The sequence below is a fragment of the Hydractinia symbiolongicarpus genome, chromosome 12 (assembly GCF_029227915.1).
Source record: "Hydractinia symbiolongicarpus strain clone_291-10 chromosome 12, HSymV2.1, whole genome shotgun sequence".
In the NCBI taxonomy this organism is placed as follows: Eukaryota; Metazoa; Cnidaria; class Hydrozoa; order Anthoathecata; family Hydractiniidae; genus Hydractinia; species Hydractinia symbiolongicarpus.
In genome coordinates this window covers 14434375-14457147 of record NC_079886.1, presented here as the reverse complement: position 1 = coordinate 14457147, position 22773 = coordinate 14434375, and the positions used below count along the sequence as shown (strand labels likewise).

At 35.0% G+C, this 22773-nt stretch overlaps 1 protein-coding gene across 3 annotated transcripts in view; it reads left to right on the top strand.

Moving 5' to 3' along the window:
• Positions 1–19430, top strand: part of LOC130621581 (uncharacterized) — a 44836-nt gene extending 25406 nt beyond the window's left edge. The window contains exons 8-11 of one of the 3 annotated variants that reach the window (XM_057436887.1): positions 16503–16684; positions 17111–17263; positions 17541–17733; positions 18498–19430. In XM_057436887.1, the coding sequence (XP_057292870.1) occupies positions 16503–16684; positions 17111–17263; positions 17541–17733; positions 18498–18570 (601 nt within the window). In that variant the 3' untranslated portion in view covers positions 18571–19430. The remainder of the gene's footprint in view (positions 1–16502; positions 16685–17110; positions 17264–17540; positions 17734–18497) is intronic. The other 2 variants (XM_057436886.1, XM_057436885.1) reach the window with 2 other exon arrangements.
• The last annotated feature ends 3343 nt before the right edge of the window (positions 19431–22773 follow it).

Genomic DNA, 22773 nt, shown 5'->3' with positions numbered 1-22773 from the left:
ACCTTTATTTTCATTTAAATTGTGAATAATGGAAATCTGCCAAAATAACTTATTTCATAGAAATATTTACTGTTTGGCTCACCGTTTTTTTAACCAATCTTTTTTAACATTTCTCATAGTCAAGATCCTCTAATCTTTTAATCTTTTTGTAACAAAACCCGACATCTTTATAGCAAATTGTTGCATAAATTATGACGCGCGAATAAATTATCTATGTCGTATCGTACACCAATCGCATAACAGAACTGGCCAGCCTCTACCAGGGTTTTTTTCTTATCAGTTCGATTTAGCCAACATTTATAAGACGTTGAAAGCATATTTTTTACTTTACTAGTTATCTAAGCTAGCTTCGGTTTTGTTTCCTTATTAAATAAATAACTAGCCAGATGCCACAGTCTAAGACTTACACTTTTTCCTAAAGAGGTACTACACTAGTAAAATATAAAAGCTAGCCATCTAAATTGAGCTAGGCTGTCTTATGTGTCAGTATATTCCAACAAAATCAACTTTATTAGTAGTTATAGACATGGACACATAGTTATAGACATGGGCACAGTTTTAGTAAACTAAAACGTTGCTCACACCCCCATGTCTATGACTACTTGTACACCCTTCAGCTTCGCTCTATGGCGTCACATGTAAAACTGTGCTCGTACCCTCATATTGTGTTTTGGAGATATTACAATACACGTAAGTGCTGTTTTTTGTTGTTTGGGAGGGTCTGAAAGTGTATGTTTATGGTGTTGCCAAGGGTCGGCAAGAGTATATTTTTTCAGCCTGTGTAATAATATGTATACCATTAGATGTCTATAATATAGTTTACCATCGGATGTCTCTCCAAAATAAGGAATAGAAAAAGTTCAACCGTCTGATGTCTCTAATATACGGTATAGAAAAAGTTCAAATAATATAGTGGTAGTTATGACGTCATAGTTTGATGGAATATGTATAAAGAAATAACCTGTATGTATAGCATAAATGAATAAACTTACAGATATAGAAATGTCTAAATTAGATGATGATGATTTACTTAATTATAGAGAGTATCATATGGATGATATTTTTGGTGATACTGATGATATAAGTGATAAGATTAAGATTACAACAGCATCGACACTAGTTTGTCCAAAATGTGGTGTAGTTGTGATATTCCAGTTTATATACCTTCATACAGTGTTTTTGAACGTTGTACATTTCGGAAAAAGTGCATATACAAGAGAGATGGGAATTTCACTATTATCCTAAAACAGTTCCTATGTATGCAAGATCAAGTGGTATCTGATAATATGATAAAAACTTTATGGGGTCAGATTAATAATACAGACAATTTAGTATACAAATATGTTATACCACTCAGTATCCCCATAGTAGAATCCCTATTAAAGAAAAACAAGTTGTTTTCCTATAATTCCACAATTAAAAACACAATCTAAGCAAAAAGAAATAGAAATAATATGGGTTTAATATCCAAATCCATATCCATATTCCAAATGGGCTGAAGCTCTTCAGGAACAAATGATCTCTTAGGACCACCATCCAAATAATATAATGTTGGTTGATTACTTTTAATGTATCTATCTTTTATTTTATATACCTCCACCGACCATATTAGATCAGTAGACCGTTTTCGTCTTTCACCTTTATAATTTTGTCCTTCCAATTCACCGGGCTCATATAGATATATAACGGTGGTACCAATATCTAGCAATGTTTTATTATCACTTTTGATGGGCTGTGAAAATCCCTGTTTTATTAAAGTACTAGAGATAGGGAAATGCCGATGTTAGTGCAATCACGTTGAATCATCCAGCACGTCCGTTAAATTAACGATATTTCTTGAAGCATTTCGCTAAATCGCTAAATAGCAAAAAAATCCCCGCCAAATTCTAACCTCAAAATCCCACCCTAATACCCTATATCCCCCAACGTTCCCCTATATCCCCGAGCCCTGTGTCGCCCATACCGTGCTATGCTATTCCTCTATGTGTCTATAGTGGCCCCTAGAGTACGCGGTAATACCATCTTCTACAATTATGCGTTCATCATGGTTGATGATGCGTCAAAGGATGATGATAATGACTATTTGGACGTGTGTAAACTGATCGTGAAGAATGGAGATTTATGTCCAGTATATACTGTATATTTGCCATTCAAACGTCTAAGGGAAGAATATTTGGAGTCCTAATAAATCGACCCGTACTTCATACTGTCAAAGTAACACAAAATCCATTCCTGCTTCAGGATAATTATCAAATAGCTATCTAAACACATACCATATGCTAAAAGCCGTTGTCATAGCCATCACAAGAGCGATCTTCTCATCTTCATGTGTAGTAGTATCTTTGTAGGAAGGCTCAGGAATATGCTTATCGGGAATATGCTTATCGGGAATCTTTTTATCAGGAATCTTTTTATGTGATTCAGCTGTTTTTTCAGTCACATTGACTTTTCGATTAATCCCAATCGTCAGATCTTCACCTGATATTAAAATCTTGTTGTTGTAACCCACCACCCCTGTTTTAATTTTGAGATTCATTTCACTAGGTAAAATGTAAATGCCTTGTCTGTCCAACTGAATAATCAACTTTGCTTGAAGCGTAATTTAACGTTTCGATTTAAAGAGTGTAAAAACCGGTGATGATTGTAGACCGGACATTCGAGAACGAGAAGAAAAGAAATTACAATCGTAGAATTTTGAGTGTTGATAATGGCAGTTTCACGCCGCTTATATTTTCAATTCACGGAAGCATGGGTCGCGAATGCATCACTTTTTACAGTCGGCTTTCGGAAATGATAGCGGATAAGAAGAACATACCCATTTCAACTGCAGTCACACATATACGCACAAAACTTTGTTTTGCTCTGTTGAGATCTGGTTTAATATGTTTAAGAGGTTCGAGAAGTTTATATAAAAAGTTCGATGTAGGAGATGATATTGTGGTTGATCATGAAATTTCAAAGTTGAACTGTTAAATCGTTAGCTAGGAATATGTTGTGTTATGTAGTAAATTAGTTCCTTGTAATCATATAATGTTCTAGTTATTGTTGTAAAATTGAAAAAAAGAAAAAAGTGACCCGTAAAAAAAATTTAAGGTATCCTGATAACGTTTAATGTCATCTTGAATATCAACTCTACGGTTAACAATGTCTTCAAAGTTGTTCATAAAAACTCTTTGAGCTGTCAAGGCGCTTGAATTATTACCTAAGATAGAAGAACGAGCTGAGGCTTGCGAACTAAGAACAAGATAAGCATATGCTCTAACACTGTCTGAAATTTTTACAAGACCTATTTTTGTAAAGCCATTAGATTTTTCAATGATCCATCGTGTAACGGAGTCGTCTGTGAAATAACTCAGACCTGGTGGTGGATAGTTTTTACGTCTTTTTTGATACGAGCTGAAAAAATATTGACCCCTGTATTTCATAGGATCAGAATCGACACCATATTCACTACAGATTTTTAAAAACTCTTCATTTGAATAAGGATTGTCATATTGATTAAAACTATCTTCAAAAGGAAGAGGAGTCTGCAAGCGCTTAATGATTCGTCTAATGTGATAATAGACGTGAAAACGATATACTGATCTAATCATAGAGCGACCTTTTTTCAGGTGTTCGGACCTTCGTTCCGACCTTCTTTCAGGTGACTCCACAAGCACTTGAAGCACACCAGGCGACAAAATTGAGTTGGGTTTGCCATAATTTAAATGGTTGTTCCTGCCAAATTTTCATGCGTTGTTCGTTTTGAACCATTACGTAATTAGTGAAAATATTAGGAAAGCTTGCAGGAAAGGAACCATTTTCAGAGACAATAATGGTTTGTTTGTATAAATCTTTCCCATCCAATATCTGAAGGTCTTGTCCTCCATTTGGCTTATAAGCCGCATTGGGGTTATTTTTAAAAATGTTCTCCATTCTTTTTACCTTAAATAATGCTACTCTCTAATATAAGAATGTATATCACAGTAAATGGTGTAAATGGTGAAAAGACAATCTATTTGTCTTACCCCATACAAAACTTGGATGGCTCAAAAGAAATTGCATTAGTTGAGATGTTTGCAGACAATGTTACGTATGAAATCACAGCTCCCTTGAAACTGACTCTGTCTGTCGGAGATGGAAAAGCTGAAAAGTTGCTACCACAAAGAAAATACACTGGCAGAAAATTGAAGGCATTTTTAGCAGGCAATGTAGAACTTACCTTATTAGACAAAGACCCTCGAATAATCAAGACCAATACATTAGCTGAAATAACCAAAATTAATTTGCATCTCTCCGAACTCGACAACACTCAAAATCTTGAGAATGAAAAGCTAAGTGATATTTTTCCCATCGCTAAATATGATGAAGACGTCACACATGTTGAGCCCAAAAATCCTTACTACAAAAAACTTAAAAAGGGTGTATTTACCTCTCTCACGTTGAAAATCACAGATCAGCATGGCAATATGATAAAAAATGATGATGAAAAACAAGCAATGGGTATTGTCTTTCACATACGCTAACCGAGATAAAAATAAAATAAAAGTAATAACAAACTAAACATTAAAACATGGAATACGGAAAAAGGTTAAATCCTGAACGTTCACTTAGAACTGCTCGTGGTGTAAAAGGCTCACGTCAAAAAGTAATTGTCACACACAATCCAAGCGAGATTGACCAAAACCAGTTATTGTTGGTTAGGTTTCCTAATTTGGGTAGTGATGACGTTATTATCCCAGGGACGGCGAAACTAAGTTTTGACATTGAACTCGAGTCAAAATCCGACACAAAAAGAACATTGGTCAGTAACATTGGAAGAGCGATTGTTAAAAAGTTGGCTGTCAAGTTTGAGGGTAGCGAGATTTTGAGCATTGATGACTTTGACCGTTTTGGGTGCTACCGAGATTTATGGCTAACCAAGAATAAAAAGAGAAATGCAATCAGACAAGGTATCATCTTCAATGATGGGTGTACGGATAATTGTATGAAATTGAAGATCAACGCTTCAGATAAATACACCTGCGATGTCTCAGACAAAGCCATTCTTGATGCATACAAAAACAAGTTTATCATTCCTCTCGATTTTGAAATGTTAGATAGCACGATCCCATATTATCAAGCTGGATTAGGTAATAGGCTATGCTACGAAATCACATTTAACGACTATAACCGAGTTATTTATTCTAACCCTCCAACATCTGCCGCAGGCCAAAAAGTAGCGCTGGACGCTAAATATAAAATCTCCAACATCTCTCTCGAATATGAGATTGTGACACAACCTACTTTGGCCAGATTCATTTCATATGAATACCAAAACATGGCTTTACTATACGATAGAATTTTGAGACACAGACAAATTAGAGTAAACAAGTCAGACACAACGTGGAATTGGTCATTCAATACCCCTTGTAAATCTTTGAAGGGTATATTGGTTTTCTTTGAAGACGAACAAGCCTACAAACGAGATACCGGTAAATTCTACAATCCGAAAATTAAAAAGGTATCTGTCATCGTTGAGGGTAAGCCTAACCAACTTTTTGCTCAAGGGATGCAGCCGTTTGAACATTACAATGAAATTTGCAAGTGGTTTGCTGAAGGAAAACCAAAGGATGACAATGCCAACGAAATCCAAAAACATTTGCAATTACACGATGTAAAAGTCTCTGATTACCTGACAGACAAATATGCTCTGTGGTTAGATTTCAGAACAATTGACGAGAATGCCTTGCATGGGACCGGTCGACGGATTGAAAATGCAAGTGAAGGCATCACTTTACAAATTAAAAAGACCGCTGAGGCTGCAGGAAAGTTAAACGCTTATATATATCATGGACGCCCAGTTAAACATTCAAAACGGTGAATTTATGTCTGTCTTGTATTAGTAAAATGGCGAAACAAAGTAACACACTTTACAGCATTATTCATTGGTCCCACAGGCTGTGGAAAATCTAAATGTGTTGTAAAATTATTAGAAAATGAATACTTTGATCACTTTGATTTCATCGTGATTGTATGTCCAACATTAAGATGGAATAAAACATACAGAGAACAAAAATGGTTTTGGACTGACAGCTATGTGATTTTAATTGAACCGGAAGGATCTTTGTATGAATGGATTAAGAAAATGGACCTTTTCTGTACCGGATATAAAACCTTATTTCTGATTGATGACATCATCACTGATGAAAAATTGGACAAAGAGACAGCATTTGCTCGAGTTGGCAATTAGCGGTAGACATCGAAATCATTCGGTATGGTTACTTACACAGTCATACACAGCTATACCTAAAAATTTACGACGGCAGGCTAAAATGTTATATGTGTGGTATCCAAAAGACAGACAAGATCTCGCAACTATTCATGAGGAGAATGATGTCATTGAATCACGATCAGAAATCCAGACGGTTAAGGAAAGGCTAAAAGATGGTAAACACACACATTTAGTCATGAGAATGGAACACCCAAGAACGTATGTGATTTGCTGAGTGGGTTGACGTTTTTTGTTACAAGACTCTTGTAACAAAGCTATAAGAATACTACAGGCTCTTACAAGACTTCTGTAAGACTGCTACATAGCAAATTTCAACAAGCTCATAAGAAGATAGCAAACTCTTGTATAGCAAATTTCAACAAGCTCATAAGAAGATAGCAAACTCTTGTGCAGAAAATTTTAACCTTGGAGGAAAGAATACGGAAGGAGAAACAACTCTTTTAATTCTATTGAAACACTGCGTAAGGTTCTAGCAGGTGTCTGTATAGAAACTTAATTTGAAATTTTGGCGGTTGTGTGACTAAATTATTCGTGAATAACAATTCGCAACTATGATTGGTTATAAAAACAATTAGATAATTTGATGATGAATTTGAGAATATTATCAAAACAAAAAGCCATATTGAAATCGGTAAAATTTCTTTTGTTCTTATGTTAACATAATTAGTGAAGAAGCACATGCTCGACACTTTTGTAAACAAAAAGAAAAAGTTTATGTCTCGTTTTAAAACGAAGTTCTGTTATAAGAAGTTATTTCTTTAGTTAGAATAAACATTAATCCAGCACACATTTTGTCGGCACTCGTCCGGCGCATATCTATCTATATTGTTTTTCATTATCAAAGTGGTATACTCAAGCCTGCAAAAGTAGGTTAATATCATGGTTAAACGCTTATTTCCAAACGTATTGTTGAAGTTTTTAACAGCAATGTTTACCGACTTATATTAGGCACACTTCCCATACAAATATCACGTGCCTGCAGCGTGTTACAGTCAGATTTCAATAGAAAAAAGTTAGCCCCTATTAAAGGAGAATATGGAATTTGATCATTTTTTTGCGAAAAAGACTCGGTCGAGCACCTCACGCACTGATTCTTTTGAAATTAAAAACAATAGAAAATTCAATACATTTAAAGCGTACAGAAATGAAGTTGTTTCTCCTTCCGTATTCTTTCCTCCAAGTTTTAACAAAGCTATAAGAAGATAGCAAACTCTTGCGCAGCAAATTTCAGCAAAGCTATAAGAAGATAGCAAACTCTTGTATAGCAAATTTCAACAAGCTCATAAGAAGGTAGCAAGCTCTTGTCCAGCAAATTACAGCAAATTACAGCACAGATACAAGAAGATATAAGAAAATTACAACAGATATAACAAAATGATAGAATATGTCAACTTCATGCTATTAAGCATCCTGCTGAGCTTTTGCTATTTTTGTATTAAAAAATACCTCTCCCTAATAAAAATGGCGGAAACAGCAATCGATAATTTAATTGGACATGATATTCCGGGTGAATTTCCACCACCACCTGAGGATGATAAAAAGCAAAAATTGCTCGAGTGTGTGTTAACCGGAAATAGCAAGCTATACCTAGGGAAAATGTACACGGAAGAGCAAATTCAAAAGCTCAAAGATGAAGAGGTAAAAAAACTTTTTAGTATCTATGAAGCTAAACTATCAGGTCAGATGGTGAAGTCCTTAGGGCAATCAATCATTCACATGTATTCTATGGGGGCCTGTGCGGTCTTGGGAATAAACAATCAAGATGCATTGAGCAATGACCTGGAAAATGACCCCTTCTTAAACTCTGCCCTTCAAAGATTCACATGCGATTTGTATTATAAATTTGGCTCATTGTTAGCACCACTCAGTGTTGGTCTTATTACCGGGAGGCATTATATCAATGGAAGAAATTTAAACACAAATAATATAAATATAGCAGATAATAAAAATGTCAGAGGAACAGACCCCCATTCAAGTGACAACGAAGAACCCTAAAAAGGTTGAAGCGGGTAGGAGGTTGGCGGAATACAACCGTAAAAAGCGAGAAGAATTAAAACAAGTGTCCATAACACAGACACAGAGACAGTCATCTCAAAAAGAAAGTGGAGATTCTACCACCAAACCAAATGAAAAGCCTATGAACTACGTTTTGGGTGGAGGAATGATAACTCTCAGTTTAGTTGGTGGCTTTGCTTATTTTGTGTATAAAAAGAAAGACCAAAATACCAAGTCAAATAGTGCCCCTCCCCTTCCACAAAAATCTAAAATACCTGTGAAAATAAATAAACTTGAAATGGAATAAAAGGATAATCCTGCAATATATAATCTCACAATACATAATAACATGGACAAGAAAAGTATCGTCAACGATTTATATCATGCATCGGTCGCCTGCGTTTTTGCTATCGGCTATTCGATGCTTGGAAAAAAGGTGTTAAAAATGTCGCCTCCCTCAATTCAGAAGTTTGACTTGGAAAATACCGGAAAACTAGTTGCCATTGTTGCCGCTAGTGAAATAACAAGAGAATACTTAATTAAGCAAAAGATTTTACCTGAAAATATCAATATCTAAATATGGCTTCAATTGCAATGATGTTGGGAGGTGCTTTAGCTAACGCTTTAGCTTTCACAGGATCAAGCTATCTCTTTTTAAGTTTATCCAAAGACAGAATCGATAAGGAAAGAAAGCGACATGGTTTAGCAGTTGAACAATTACAAAAAGCCCAGGTTTTATGGCAACAAAAAAGACAAGAGAGAATAGACTTTATCAATAAGCAGCTCAGGCTCGAAAAGAAGGCTGATTCAAAATTCATAGAATTAAACGATGCAATGCGCGAATATAGCAGAGTGTTTGGAGATAAACTTGAACCTTTACCACGGGAGCCTGTATTGAGCGACTTTTATACACCGAGTCAGGATCAACATGAAAGGGAATTGGCATTTATTACTTTAAGTATGATTGGAATTGGTGGAATTGTGTGGTATTTTGAAAGATAAACATAGGGAGCAAAAACTATGTTACATGTATCATGTAACATATAAGCCGTAAGAGCATTAACGCTTTGTCATGAGATAGGTGTATATCAGACCTCCGATTCCAACTACCAAAGCCCACAGGTTTTGACTAAACCAACCTACCACTTCTTTCGCTCGATTGAGTATCCATAACACGATGGATCCTAATATGCCCGGTAGAGCTGCAGCGGCCTTACCCGCCAGCCTTCCCAAGAGAGACCCCAACGCCTCCAACTTGTTTTTTATCCATTCTTTTGCACCGTCCTTTTTATCATCACCTCTGTCAGGATTTTGTGAGTGACTTGTCGACCCCCCACCTCCAGGTAACAAAGCTTCCACAAGGACACCAATAGCCATGCCAAGCGCTGTTAATATGCAGACAACGGTGATACCTTGTTCACGGAATAGTGTTCGTATCTTTTCACCAAATGTGGTATCTTTGTCAAGGAGTTTAGTAATCGTCTCTTTGATGCTTTGACTGTTAAGAATATCGATAATCTCTTGTCGACCTTTCAACTCATTTTGCAAACCTTTTAACCTTTCTTTCACTTCGTTTTGTTGTCCCTCGGTCATATTTGGTGTGTTTTCCATCTCTTCCAACTTGTTTTTTTTCTCTGTCAATATGCTGTTCGAGCTGAACCTTTTTTGCAACTTCATCCTGAAGACTTCCTCGTATGTTTCTCAATGATCTATCCAATCCTAACAATTCACGCATAGGATATTCAAATAGATCACCAGTCTGAGTTGATTCATGGTCTACAGATTATTGTCTGACCAATGAAATTAAATCTTCCGTACTGTTTACCACATCCCCAGACATAGCTTCTAATTCTACATCACTTGCTGTTGTTGTTTTAGATGATGAGGGTAGTTCTTCTTGTATTTTGTTTATCCTAGCCGCCTGTCGTGCAGACAACTTATTCTTAGGTATATCAAACACTAAATTACGCAGCCTTATCTTGCCTAATATTTCTGCTATAGTATCAGTAGCCCTTAGTCTTCCATTGTTTGTCAATGGTTTGTTATTGTCTTTGTAGTATAGTTCACCATCTCTAATTTCAAACAGGTCGGTATATAACACCTCAGGTTTTGGCTGGAATCTTTCAGATAATCTATCATACAGCCCGTCAACTATTACCTGCAAAACTCTAGTATTCTGACTGAGACCTCCGAATGATGTTTCCTTTTCACCTGATGTATGTATTTGTACACCTGTACGGTCTATGGGTGGGTATGAGGGGAAGCGTCTCATCCGTTGTCTCATCAGGTTTTCCGTGTTCACCAAAAGAATCAATGTCAATGTCTGCCATTATTTTTATTTAGAGGGTAGTTTTTTATAAGATAATTTCCCTCTAAAATAAAAATGAGTTTTAAGATTTATCCAAAGTTACCCACTGCTCCTGAGTATTCGAGTGAGCAAGACAAGTTTAACACAAGTATAGTGAATTCTCAACTTGGGGAGTTGATAAAATTAAAAAACAAATTCAACACCAAGTATGAGAAATACAACAAGGCACTACACCGATTAATGCTTTTAAATGTCAGCTCAGGCGCTTTAACCATTAGCTCTGGTATTGGTTCAATAGCAACAGGCGCTACTCTTATTGGAATTCCCATTTCTGTCGGATTGGGTGGCGTGGCCCTAGCCGGCTCTATTTCCGCTAGCATTATTACAGCGTTGATTAAAAAATACCAAAAGAAACTCGACAAAGCCATGAAATTATATGATGTTGTAACATCTGCGATTGCTGTGTTTGAAACTGCTATCTCACAAGCATTGAATGACGGAAAGATTACCCACAAAGAATTTCAGGTTTTGGGTGGTGTATACTACGAAGCTCTAGAAAAGATGACCACAACAGATAGAAAGATGGAGAGTGAAACACGCAGTCAGTTTGAGAAAAGTTTGATGGCGGAAATTCAAAATCTAAAAAAGACGTTAAATCCAGACCAAAGTTCGTAATGTGTGCCTGTGTACCATTCATATATTTCATGTGCTATTTGAAAAATTAATAATTGAAAGTGGTATAAGGAGATATAATCGTAAATATATAAACAAAACAAACAATGGAATTTCCAACAGCTGAAACATTTGAACAAAACATGGAACGATTTGTTCCAATCATAAAGTGGAGAGAGCTACCTGAAAACGTGATTTACCTTGTTAAATCTGTGGGTGTGATAGACACACCTGCGTCTAGGGCTGGTTATGGAACAGCTATGTATGCAGAGTTCCAAGACATAAGAGGAAATATATATAAGACGTGGCTGCCCTCAAAACTTTGCGTTGAATTAAAGGATTATAGTTGGGACTCTAGGGAAGCCTTTGTCAGATCAAAAGGTCTCACGCATTCTCAAAAGAATCATGAAAGGCAGTTTTTTAATTATGACATTATGTGGCGCTAAACCCTGCAAGACAAAGTCACAATCATGTTTACTAGAAACAGGTAAAGATACTTTTTATGCATCGCCCCTTTTTCACCAACCTTGCACATAATCAGGAGGTAATTCTGTATCTTCAGGTATTAACATCAATTCTTCTTTTACAAAAGCTCGTCCAGGTCCATCTTGAACATAGTACATAACACGGTTACCAGGTTGCGCTATTACCTCACGCAATCCGTATGTGTTTTTTGACCATATTCTATCGGTTGCTCGTCTCCGCTCATCATCATGTTCTTCACCAGGTTGCAATAGATATCTATACAAGCCATCTTGAGGTAATTCTACTTCGGGTGGATAATTCTCTCGTTTAGCAAGAGACACCTCTTTCATTTTAATAGCATCTTTTGGTTTTATACCAATCATCTGCGTCTTTTTATCGTTTAACCTATCAATCAGTTTATATAAATGCTTAACCCATGTAGTTGATACCTTTTCCGAATCATTCAGTTCTTGAGCATCTTGTATTTTGAATAAATTTTCGGCAAGTATCTTGTTCAACGCCTCAACAAAAGCTGTGTGGGTATGCTTATATTTTGTAGTCGCTCTTTTAATTTCAACCTTATGCTTCTCCCAATTTTGATACATCTGCCTTGAATTCTGAACCGTTATCACATTGGAAAGTTTTCGGATAAGTTAATGGTCCAGCCTTGTAGATGTCTTCAATCATAGCGGCAACCTCTTTGGCTTTCTTAGTCCTCAGGGGTCGGGCTACTTTGTATCTGGAAGCAACATCGATTCCAGACAAAATGTACTTATATTTATTACCATACAGTATGTCACCAGGCATGTAGAGTAGATCAAACTGGTGTAAATCATTAGGAGTAGTAACTTCATAATGTGGTCTTTCAACATGTTTTGGAGCGGGTAAATGTACCTGCCAAAATGCTTGTTTTGATAGCCACTTCTTAATCTCCTTTCGCTTGAAGCCGAATCCTCTTAAATTCTGAACAGCCTTTTGTCCTTTCCATAAATTTTGAGGCTGATAGTAAATCTCTTGGAGGTTAGAGTTTGACATGTTTTATTTATGCATATTGTTTATTTATCTCCTTTTTGTTATGATGTAGCACGACAAAAGTGACTTAAACGTATTTTATTGATTATATATAAGGAATAAAGATGGCTAACAAAGCAGAATTACATTATGATACTCCCGTATCAAATTAGAAATCAATGAAACTCAAAGCGTTGAAAGAATTGGCTACATCTCGTAAAATAAAATATGTTTGTAGAATGAAGGAGGCACCATTTGTAATATATGCAGATTTTAAAGCCGCCACTAAGAAGGTACATGGATGTGCACCTAAAGACAGTAAATCATACATGGAAGCATACCAGAAACATGTGGATTGTGGATATGGTTATAAGGTAGTATGTAGATATGATGACAAATATATCAAACCACTATCCAGATGCCGTATACAAATTTATGAAAGGAAGCCAAATATTGTAAATACATTAAAAAGAAACATTTTAAACAGGATATGATAATGTCAAAAACCGATATAAAAAATTTCAAAACAGCAGATAGTTGCCACATATGTAATCAAAAGTATATTGAGACAAATATCAAAGTTAGAGATCATTGCCATGTAACAGGTAGATATAGAGGATCAGCACATAATGATTGTAATTTAAGTTATAGATTAACAGACAAAGTGCCAGTAATTTTCCATAATTTGAGAGGATATGATAGCCATTTTATTATGCAACAGATTGGTAAAATCGTTAAAAAACACGGCTATAAAAATAAATGAGGAGAACTCAAAGAAATGGACATCAATGTAATTCCAAACAATATGGAAAAATTTATGGCATTCATGTTGGGCAATTAGTTGAAATTTATTGATATTTTCCAATATATGAGTTCCAGTCTGGAGAAATTAGCAGATAACCATCCAAAAACATCATTTAAATATACGAAGGAGGAATTTGGTGATAAAAAGAAATTTGAACTAGTGAATAAAAAAAGGTGTATATCCCTACAATTATATGGATTCACTTGATAAATTTAATGACACAATTACCATATCAAAAAGATTTTTACAGTTTACTAATTGATAATTATATCACCGATGAGTAATATAAGCATGCTAAAAGGAAGAAGTTTGAATTAAAAACAATAGGGGAATACCATGACCCATATCTAAAATCTGATGTATTACTATTGGCAGATATATTTGAAAACTTTAGAAGTACATGTTTAGAATATTATAAATTGGATCCATGCCATTATTATACATCTCCAGGATTATCTTGGGATTCAATGCTGAAAATGACAAAAGTAGAACTTGAATTGATGACAGACAGATATTGACATGTTTTTATTTATTGAAAAGGGATTAAGAGGTGGTGTATCATATATTGACAACAGATATGGGAAAGCCAATAATAAGTACATTAACAATTATAATAAGGATATGCCATCAAAGTATCTAATGTATCTAGATGCTAACAATCTAGACGGTTATAGAATGTCACAATATCTACCAACTGGTGGATTTAGATGGTTAAAAGAAAAGGATATAAACAAATGCAATCTAGCTGATTATAAACCAGAAAGTAGTAAAGGAATAATATTAGAAGTTGATTTAGAATATCCAAAAGAACTACATAATCTACATAATGATTATCCACTAGCTCCAGAAAAATTAAATGTTACCACAATTATGTTTTCAGATTATTGTAAAAAAATTCAGGAACAGTATAAGATATCAGTCAGTGATGTAAATAAATTAATACCAACATTAGGCAAAAAAAAGAAAAATACGTATTGCACTATCTACAATTATATATGTCATTGGGATTAAAAATCAAAAAAGCACAGCGTGTATTAGAATTTAATCAGAGCCCATGGTGCATTTGAAAAAGATTTCTTCAAATAAATAACAGTGTATTTGGAAAACTATGGAAAACATAAGAAAACGTGTAAATGTAGAACTTATAACCAATAAGGACAAGCTAATGAAATTAACATCCAAGCCAACCTTCGAATCATCAAAAATATTCAACGAGGACCTTGTGGCTGTACATAGAATTAAGAAGACATTAACCCTAAACGAACCTGCATATGTAGCTAGGAATGTGTATTCTCGATTTATCCAAAACATTAATGTACGATTTCCACTACAACTATATCAAAAAGAAATACAAACATAATGCAAAACTACTATTCACAGATACCGATTCCCTAACATATGAAATTACAACAGATGATGTATATATGGATTTCTGGAATAATAAAGATAAATTTGACAACAGTTATTACCCTGAAACATCACAATTCTATAATGCATCAAATAAGAAAATTATTGGTACAATAAAAGATGAGGCGGCAGGTGTTCCAACAGTTGAATTGGTGGGATTGAAATCCACAATGTATAGCTATAATAAGGATGATGATAAATGTGGTAAAACTGCCAAAGGTGTTAGAAAGAATATGGATATTACAACATTTGAACTTTTTCTATACCATATATTAGATACATCAGACGGTTGAACTTTTTCTATTCCATATATTGGAGAGACATCCGATGATATACTATATTAGACATCCAATGGTATACGTATTATTACACAGGCTGAAAAAATATACTCCTGCCGACCCTTGGCAACACCATAAGCATACACTTGCAGACCCTCCCAAACAACAAAAAATAGCACATTACACATAAATGACCATACGTGTATTGTAATATTTCCAAAACACCATATGAGGGTGCGGGCACAGTTTTACATGTGATGTCATAGAGCGAAGCTGAAGGGTGTACAAGTAGTCATAGACATGGGGGGGGGGGTGAGCAAAGTTTTAGTTTACTAAAACTGTGCTCGTACCCCCATGTCTATAACTACTTTATTTAATCACACGTTACTGCATTTTGTTGATAAATAATACTTCTTAAAAGATTTCATCACTATAAAATCATCACTATCGTCTCCGCCATGTGAAGATTTAAGATTCGATCAAGTTGTTATTACTAACTGCAGAAATTGTAACAGCGAGAAAAATCATTAATTATATATAGTAACCAATATACTGGTTATGGGGGTTCACATTAGAATTTTAAATTCATGCTATAAATATAAAGCATGATTTAAAGCGTGGTTAATAATGTGAACGCATTTTTGCTTCATTAAAATGCCTTTCAAATTATGTTTACTTGCTTTAAACATGCTTTAAATAAAGCAAAAATAAAGAGTGTTCGAGGCACTCTTTAATTTTGCTTTAGCTTCTATAAGTACATGAAACAATAGAATAAAAATTATGCACAAATATTTGAGTATTAATACATTTAATTAAAAGTGAGTATTTTGAGCGGTCATTATGAAAGTGAAAGTTCATTCGTATGTGAGAATAACAACATCAACCTTTCGTTGTAAATTTCGTTTACAACTCTCCCTTTGATGTTACCGGCAACTTGCTTTAGCCAAAGCATGCTTTTTTTTATACTAAGCATGCTTTATTCTAGTGTGACCCCCCCCCCCCCCCTCCTATGAAAAGTAGCCTATACCAGCGTCTTGTTTAGCCGTTTAGCGGCTCTGACATAGGCAACAAACCCTGGAGGATATTCGCCGCCGGCCTCGATGTTAAAAAGGCAAAAGCCCCTGGGGACGAGGTTAGACAAATTTATCACCTTAAAGAAAAGTAGCTAATAACAACAAACAATTTTTAATTTTGCGTTTCAATTATTCATATATATTATTAATAAAATTACCATTTTTGTTCATAATTACAATTGTTATAGTATGTCCGTCAATTTATTTCTTTTTAAATTTGTAACCTTTCTCACAGAGCTGGTAGCTTAGTGGTTGACTACAGTGTAACAATTGACAACGCCAGTGTATGCGGAAGCACTGACAGTACAAAATGTCTTCAAGATATTCAATCAAAAGTACGAGCGGAAACCGATAACGGAAGTATTACTAGTGGAGATGTATCGGGAACATTCAATCCGAATGCTATTGAAATAGCAGGTATCAAACCATGAACTTGTCCTTTAAATGAGAGTGGTTTTTGTTGGATATGCAGTTCTGTGAATTGTTCCAATTTTCATATTGTATTTTATAACGTGTTTTCCTTTAATTGCCTAACAAGAGTAATGGGAGTATGGTAATGCTTCTCTTTCACAATGACTTTAGAAAAGGACCTTCTTCATCAGTCTTTCGTAGTTTTGGAGGGATATTAATTGTTAGGGGGTAGAACGTATTGCAAATATCTGAATGGGGAGTCATAATTACATAATTACAAGACAGGAAAGGAATTACTTAGGAAAGACTACTGTCATAATTTTAAACCTATAAGAAAATATTTATGCTATACCAATATATTAGCGTTACAAAAACTACAAAATGGGGATTTATCGGTAGCTCAGACGCCTTAAACTGTTAATGTATTTTTAGCCTATGACGTGTGCACATCAACACCAGGAACGTTCTGCGATGTCGACGCATATTGCGTCGCTTATCGTGATAAATTGTCTTTTGGATGTTCATGTAAAGATGGTTATACCGGGACAGGTTACGTTGGAAAATGTGAAAAAGATGGCGGAATAGGTACGCAAATTTTATTTAAAAAACAAAGGAAAGTTTTTTAAAGTAGAACATTACGAAAAAAATGCGGGGACGTTTTTCATAGGCAGAGTTTTAATAAAATGTCTCCTATATTAAAAAGCGAAAACGGCCCTGGGTTAAACAAGGTAAGAGAAAAAGTAAAGAAAAAGACGATTAGTAGCCAATCTCATGGTACTTGCTTAAATAATTTATATTGGAACTACAATAACTAAACTCCATAAAATTGGCTAAATGTAATTTTTCTTTTGCTATTCTTTAGAAACTTCCAATATGCTGATTATAATTCTCTCAGTTGTATTATTTGTGTTCACTATTTGTTGCTTTGTTGGCGGTTGGTACTGGTTCAAGCGAAAAGAAAACCACCAACGATTGCGGAAGGAGTTGCGCGTGGATGAGTTTCAAAATGCAACTAATAAACGCAAAATTAGTTTTTCTGAACGCCTCCGTAAAAGGTGAGATTTGTGAAATTATTACATACAGATCAAGAGACGTGTTTTTAAAAATAAACGGATTTTTTCTTAAGAAACGCAGCTTGAATGTTTCTTAACTTTCAAGATTTTCCAAAAATTTGTAATCCGATAATTGTTTTATACCATCAGAATTCTTTTAGCAAGAAATCTATCTATCAATTCACTTCTTCAATATTCGCAATATTCTGCAAGTTAGCACTTGAAAACACCTATAGTCTGAGACTTTTATAAGAAACATTGTCAAGACGTGAACCCTATTTGTAGTAATTTTCATATACGCGCAAAAATTTAGTCAATACGCGAATTATTATATGACAACATGCGAAAAACGAACGTAATTAAAGAGCTGTTCATTAAAAGCTAACTGACTCGGTTTCTTTTGTTGGCCTAGCTAAGTGGGGTGGAATTTATCTTGTGAACCGAACTGAAAACGCGTTGACTTCACGTGAAATTCGTACGCGAAAATTCTTACACAAAAAATTTTTACCCTGTCTAACCGCTATCTCTACAAAGCAGTGTGTTCTTGTCATTTAAACGAATATATTTCTATTTGATTTTATTACCTATAGCAAAATCTCGGCTTAGCGAGCCAGAGTCCAGGAAGGGGGGGGGGGTAGCTCTCTTCATAAAAAACACTAAATAGTACTTGTATTTGTTTGGTAAAATTTCATAGCTTATTGTATAAACACAGAAACATAATAAAGATGACGAATAAAGCAAAGGTAAACTTTTAAAATTTCTTTCAGGTCAACGAGGAAGATCCCTCTACCACCTACAATTAACCATGATGCCACATTTGATTTATACCATCGGCAATAATTGATACCTACCGTCACTCTTCGGTCCATGAATATAAACAATTTTTATAAAATAATATTATAGGTCAAATTTTTGATATTTGGGGTAACAGAATACGCTATGATCTACTCCAACACTTTAAAACACTTTAAGTTGCATAATCTAAGTTTAATTTCTTTAAAAAACTTTTGAAGAAGAGGCGAACAAAAAATTACTTTGTGGCAGCCAGAAAATAAATTTTAGACGAGAGAAATTTTTTTTAGATTTCTGAATCCTAAAATCTACTAAGATAACAATAACAAATAAATAACTGTATTATACGACTAAGATCTATATATCTTCCCTACCAACAATTTTACAGAATTTTCGTGACTACATGGGCTGAAAATAAGTAGGTTTTTGGATGTACTTACCAGTAAACATCAAAAATAAGATCTTTGACTTAAGATAGCCAAGAATAATTTCCGTACTATAGTAGAAACAGCATTTTATAGCCTTCGTTTAAAATTATTTAAACTTATATCTGTCATGACCAACAACCATATTTTTTCATGTTTTGAGTTTAAGGTGAATTTCTATAGAGGCGGGTTTCCACCCAAAAGAATGTGGTCGAATCGATCGACGTCGTTCGAATTGATTGATGGCGATTCATTCAAATTATTTCAAAACAATAACACAAATTTGATACGAAATAATAATATTGAGCATGTACTCTGAATTTCATAACATAAATACAATAAACAATTCTCAGCCATTTGGCTGCAAACTCTATGCTTCATGAGACTTTCTTTGAAACTTCTTGACTTTAAGAAGTGACCTAAGACACCGATACTTTTTCTACAAATGCTATTTCAAACTTTTCAACATTCATCTGTGAATAATCACTTGTCGGTGTTGCATTTTAAGCAGTTTCATCTTTTAGCAGTTGCTTATGTAAAATAGTGTATTGCTGTTGCTGAATCAAATATGCAATTAAATTTTCGCTTGTTAAGATGTTTAAAATGTGATTTTTCACATTTCCTCGCTTCTAAGTGATTGTTCATTTCTTCTTCGATTTGTTTACATCACACGTGAGTATAAATCAATGATCTTTTTGGATAAATTTCAATCGAAAATGTAGAAAGCAATCCTACTTTCAAATTCGATCGAATTCGACTGCCAGATTTAGGCGCCGCTGCGATTAAATCACCCAGGCGATTTGCGCATGCGCAATAGACAAAGAATGTCGCTGGTTCAGAGATTTTTGTGATCAAGCGATAGAATAAAGGTCCCTCCTTCATTCAACTTTCACGGTCGTTCAAAACCGCCATTTTAAGTGAAAAAGTGTGCGCATGCGCCAAAAATTTGAGCTGTGTGAGACAACTTTTGAGAGATACCAATCAGATCGCTTGAAAATAAAATGATTGCATCACCCTTTACATCGTTTGCGGAATTTAAAACAAAATGGCTTATGAACTTAATGGAAATCATACAAGCGATAAAATCTCGCGTCACATGCTCTATGAAAATTCACCTTTATGATGAGATGGCGCCAAAACTATATAATAATACGCCAGTCCCATGTGTCTGTAACGGGCAGGGTGGATACGTACGTACTAGATCCTTTGACAACATACCGTGGCAAGGATTGCGTGGAGAAAATGAAACCATTTAACGATCCTGAGAACAATGGCAAGGTTCGGGATCACTGTCATTATACAGGTTTCTACGGAGGTGCAGCTCACAATAATTGTAATTTAAAATATAAAATTCCAAAACACATCCCTATCATCTTCCATAATCTGAGCGATTACGATGTGCATCATCTGTTCATCAGAGAATTAGGTGAAAAATTCAACACTGAGGATATTGGTTGTATTGCGGAAAATAAGGAGAAATATATAAGTTTTAACGTCAAGATCATGATGCCATTAGCAGGTGTTACTAATTCTAGCGGGGAGCAAGTATTGCGAGTTTCGATTTATCGATAGTTTTCGAAATATGGCATCAAGCTTAGATAAATTATCAAGTAATCTAATTGGAACAAACACTAGTGATGTGAAATGTCAACATTGTGCGGGTAAGTGCTTAGAATTTAAGGGTATAAATGATGATTATTTTGCAAGACTTTTTGTAAAAATTGTAAGTTGGAGACTGTAAAGCAATTAAATCAAGAAAAATTAAAGTTAAACCTACCTTTCATGGCAAATTTTTTTGCTAAGGTTGATATATTTCGATTGATGCTTCGAAAAGGAGTGTATTCCTACGAATACATGAATAGTTGGGATGAATTTGAAGAATCGGAGTTACCCCCAAAGGAAGAATTTTACAGTAAGCTGAATATGGACTGCATCACCCCAGAGGATGATCAGGTAGTGACACTGGGTGATTATCATGATTTATACCTTACCACCGACATACTCCTTCTAGCAGATATATTTAAAAATTTTAGAAGTCGGATCCTGCACATTTTTACGGTGCTCCTGGCATGAAAGGCTTCACTAATATTCACTGGAATTGTATTAGAGTTACTTACGGATCCTGACATGCATTTAATGTTTGAAAAAGGTATTCGAGGTGGTATCGTGCAAGCCATTCATCGCTATGCCAAGCCCAACAATAAATATATGGCCGATCAATATAATCCTGATAAAGAATCGTCGTACTTGCAATACCTCGATGCCAACAATCTTTACGGTTGGGCTATGCGGGAGGATCTACCAACCCATGGCTTTACATGGATAATTTATGTCGATATGTGTACACCTCAAAGCATCGCAAAACTAGTGAAAGATTGGTACCAAATCTGCGAAACAAGAAGAAATATATAGTGCATATCAGATCACTCAATGAAGCACTGAAGCATGGCCTAATTCTAAAAAAAGTACACCGAACGATGGAAAATACCCGCAACCATCGTGATATGAAACTGGTCACTTGCGAGAAAGCGTATCAAAAATATGTAATGAAGCCCAATTTTAAGGATGCTCATGCATTTAGCAAAAATTTAATGGGTGTTGAAATGGTTAAAACAAAGATTACAATGAGTAAACCAGTATATCTTCGGCAAGCTATATTGGATATGAGTAAACTTATTATGTATGAATTTCATTATGATTACATGCAACCAAAATATCGAAATAAAATCCAACTCTGTTATATGGATACGGATAGTTTCGTCTACTACATTAAAACTGAAGATTTTTATAGGGATGTGATGTTGAAGCCAGATTTGACACGAGTGGATATACAGGGGAGGATGCTAGACCACTTCCAATAGGTAAGAATAAAGAGGTTGTGGGATTGATGAAGGATGAGTTGGGTGGAAAAATTATGACGGAGTTTATTGCGCTGAGGGCAAAACTGTATGGATACAAAACATTAGAAAACGAAGACAAACGATGAAAGCGTGTGAAAAAATGTGTGACCTTCGACGATTATAAAAAAAAGTCTAGATGAGGGTATAAATCTTTATAAAAATCAGGTGCTTATTTAGAATAAAAATTATCAGCTGTACACTGTAACAAGCGCTAAAATTGCCCTTAATCGAGAAGATGATAAAAGGATTGTGCAAAATGATTAAATTTCAACACTGGCTCGTGGGTACGACTACTCTGATGAGTAAATCGGTAAATAACACATGGATGGGATATTGATGTTGATGCTATGTATTACAATAATTCTACCGTAAATAATTGAATTGATATTTTTTTTTACATTTTCGACATTTAATAAATAAAATGACTAAACTTGTTAATATTTTTGATGTTGTTAATACTCCCGCGGAATCCTTACAACAAGAAAAACCTATCGACAAACGTCAAGCTTTGAAGAAGGCTATACGTAAACGCAAAGGACAACTTTTATCAAAAAAAAAGGTATCGAGGGATTCGTGGACAAGGCACCAGACGATGCGATTGAAAAGGTTTATCCTGAATATATTCAACGTAAAATCCATGAGAAGGGAGAAAAAACGGCCAAGGCACTGTCTTCACGTGCGATTATCATGTACACCAATGTTGTAGGTAATGTTGTACAATTTGACAGTGCTGAAAATTTTAAAAAAGATATCGAGCACAATCCAATTATCAAAGATTCGATGGCTGACTTAGGGATCCTCGTGTACGCTGCCTTCGGTAAATTTCTCGCGCCACTATTGGTTGTTGCACACACCGTGAATCATGTTGAAGTTTTGTTTAAAACAAAAACAAATGAAACCGTCGAAGATCGAGAAGAAAATGGGGA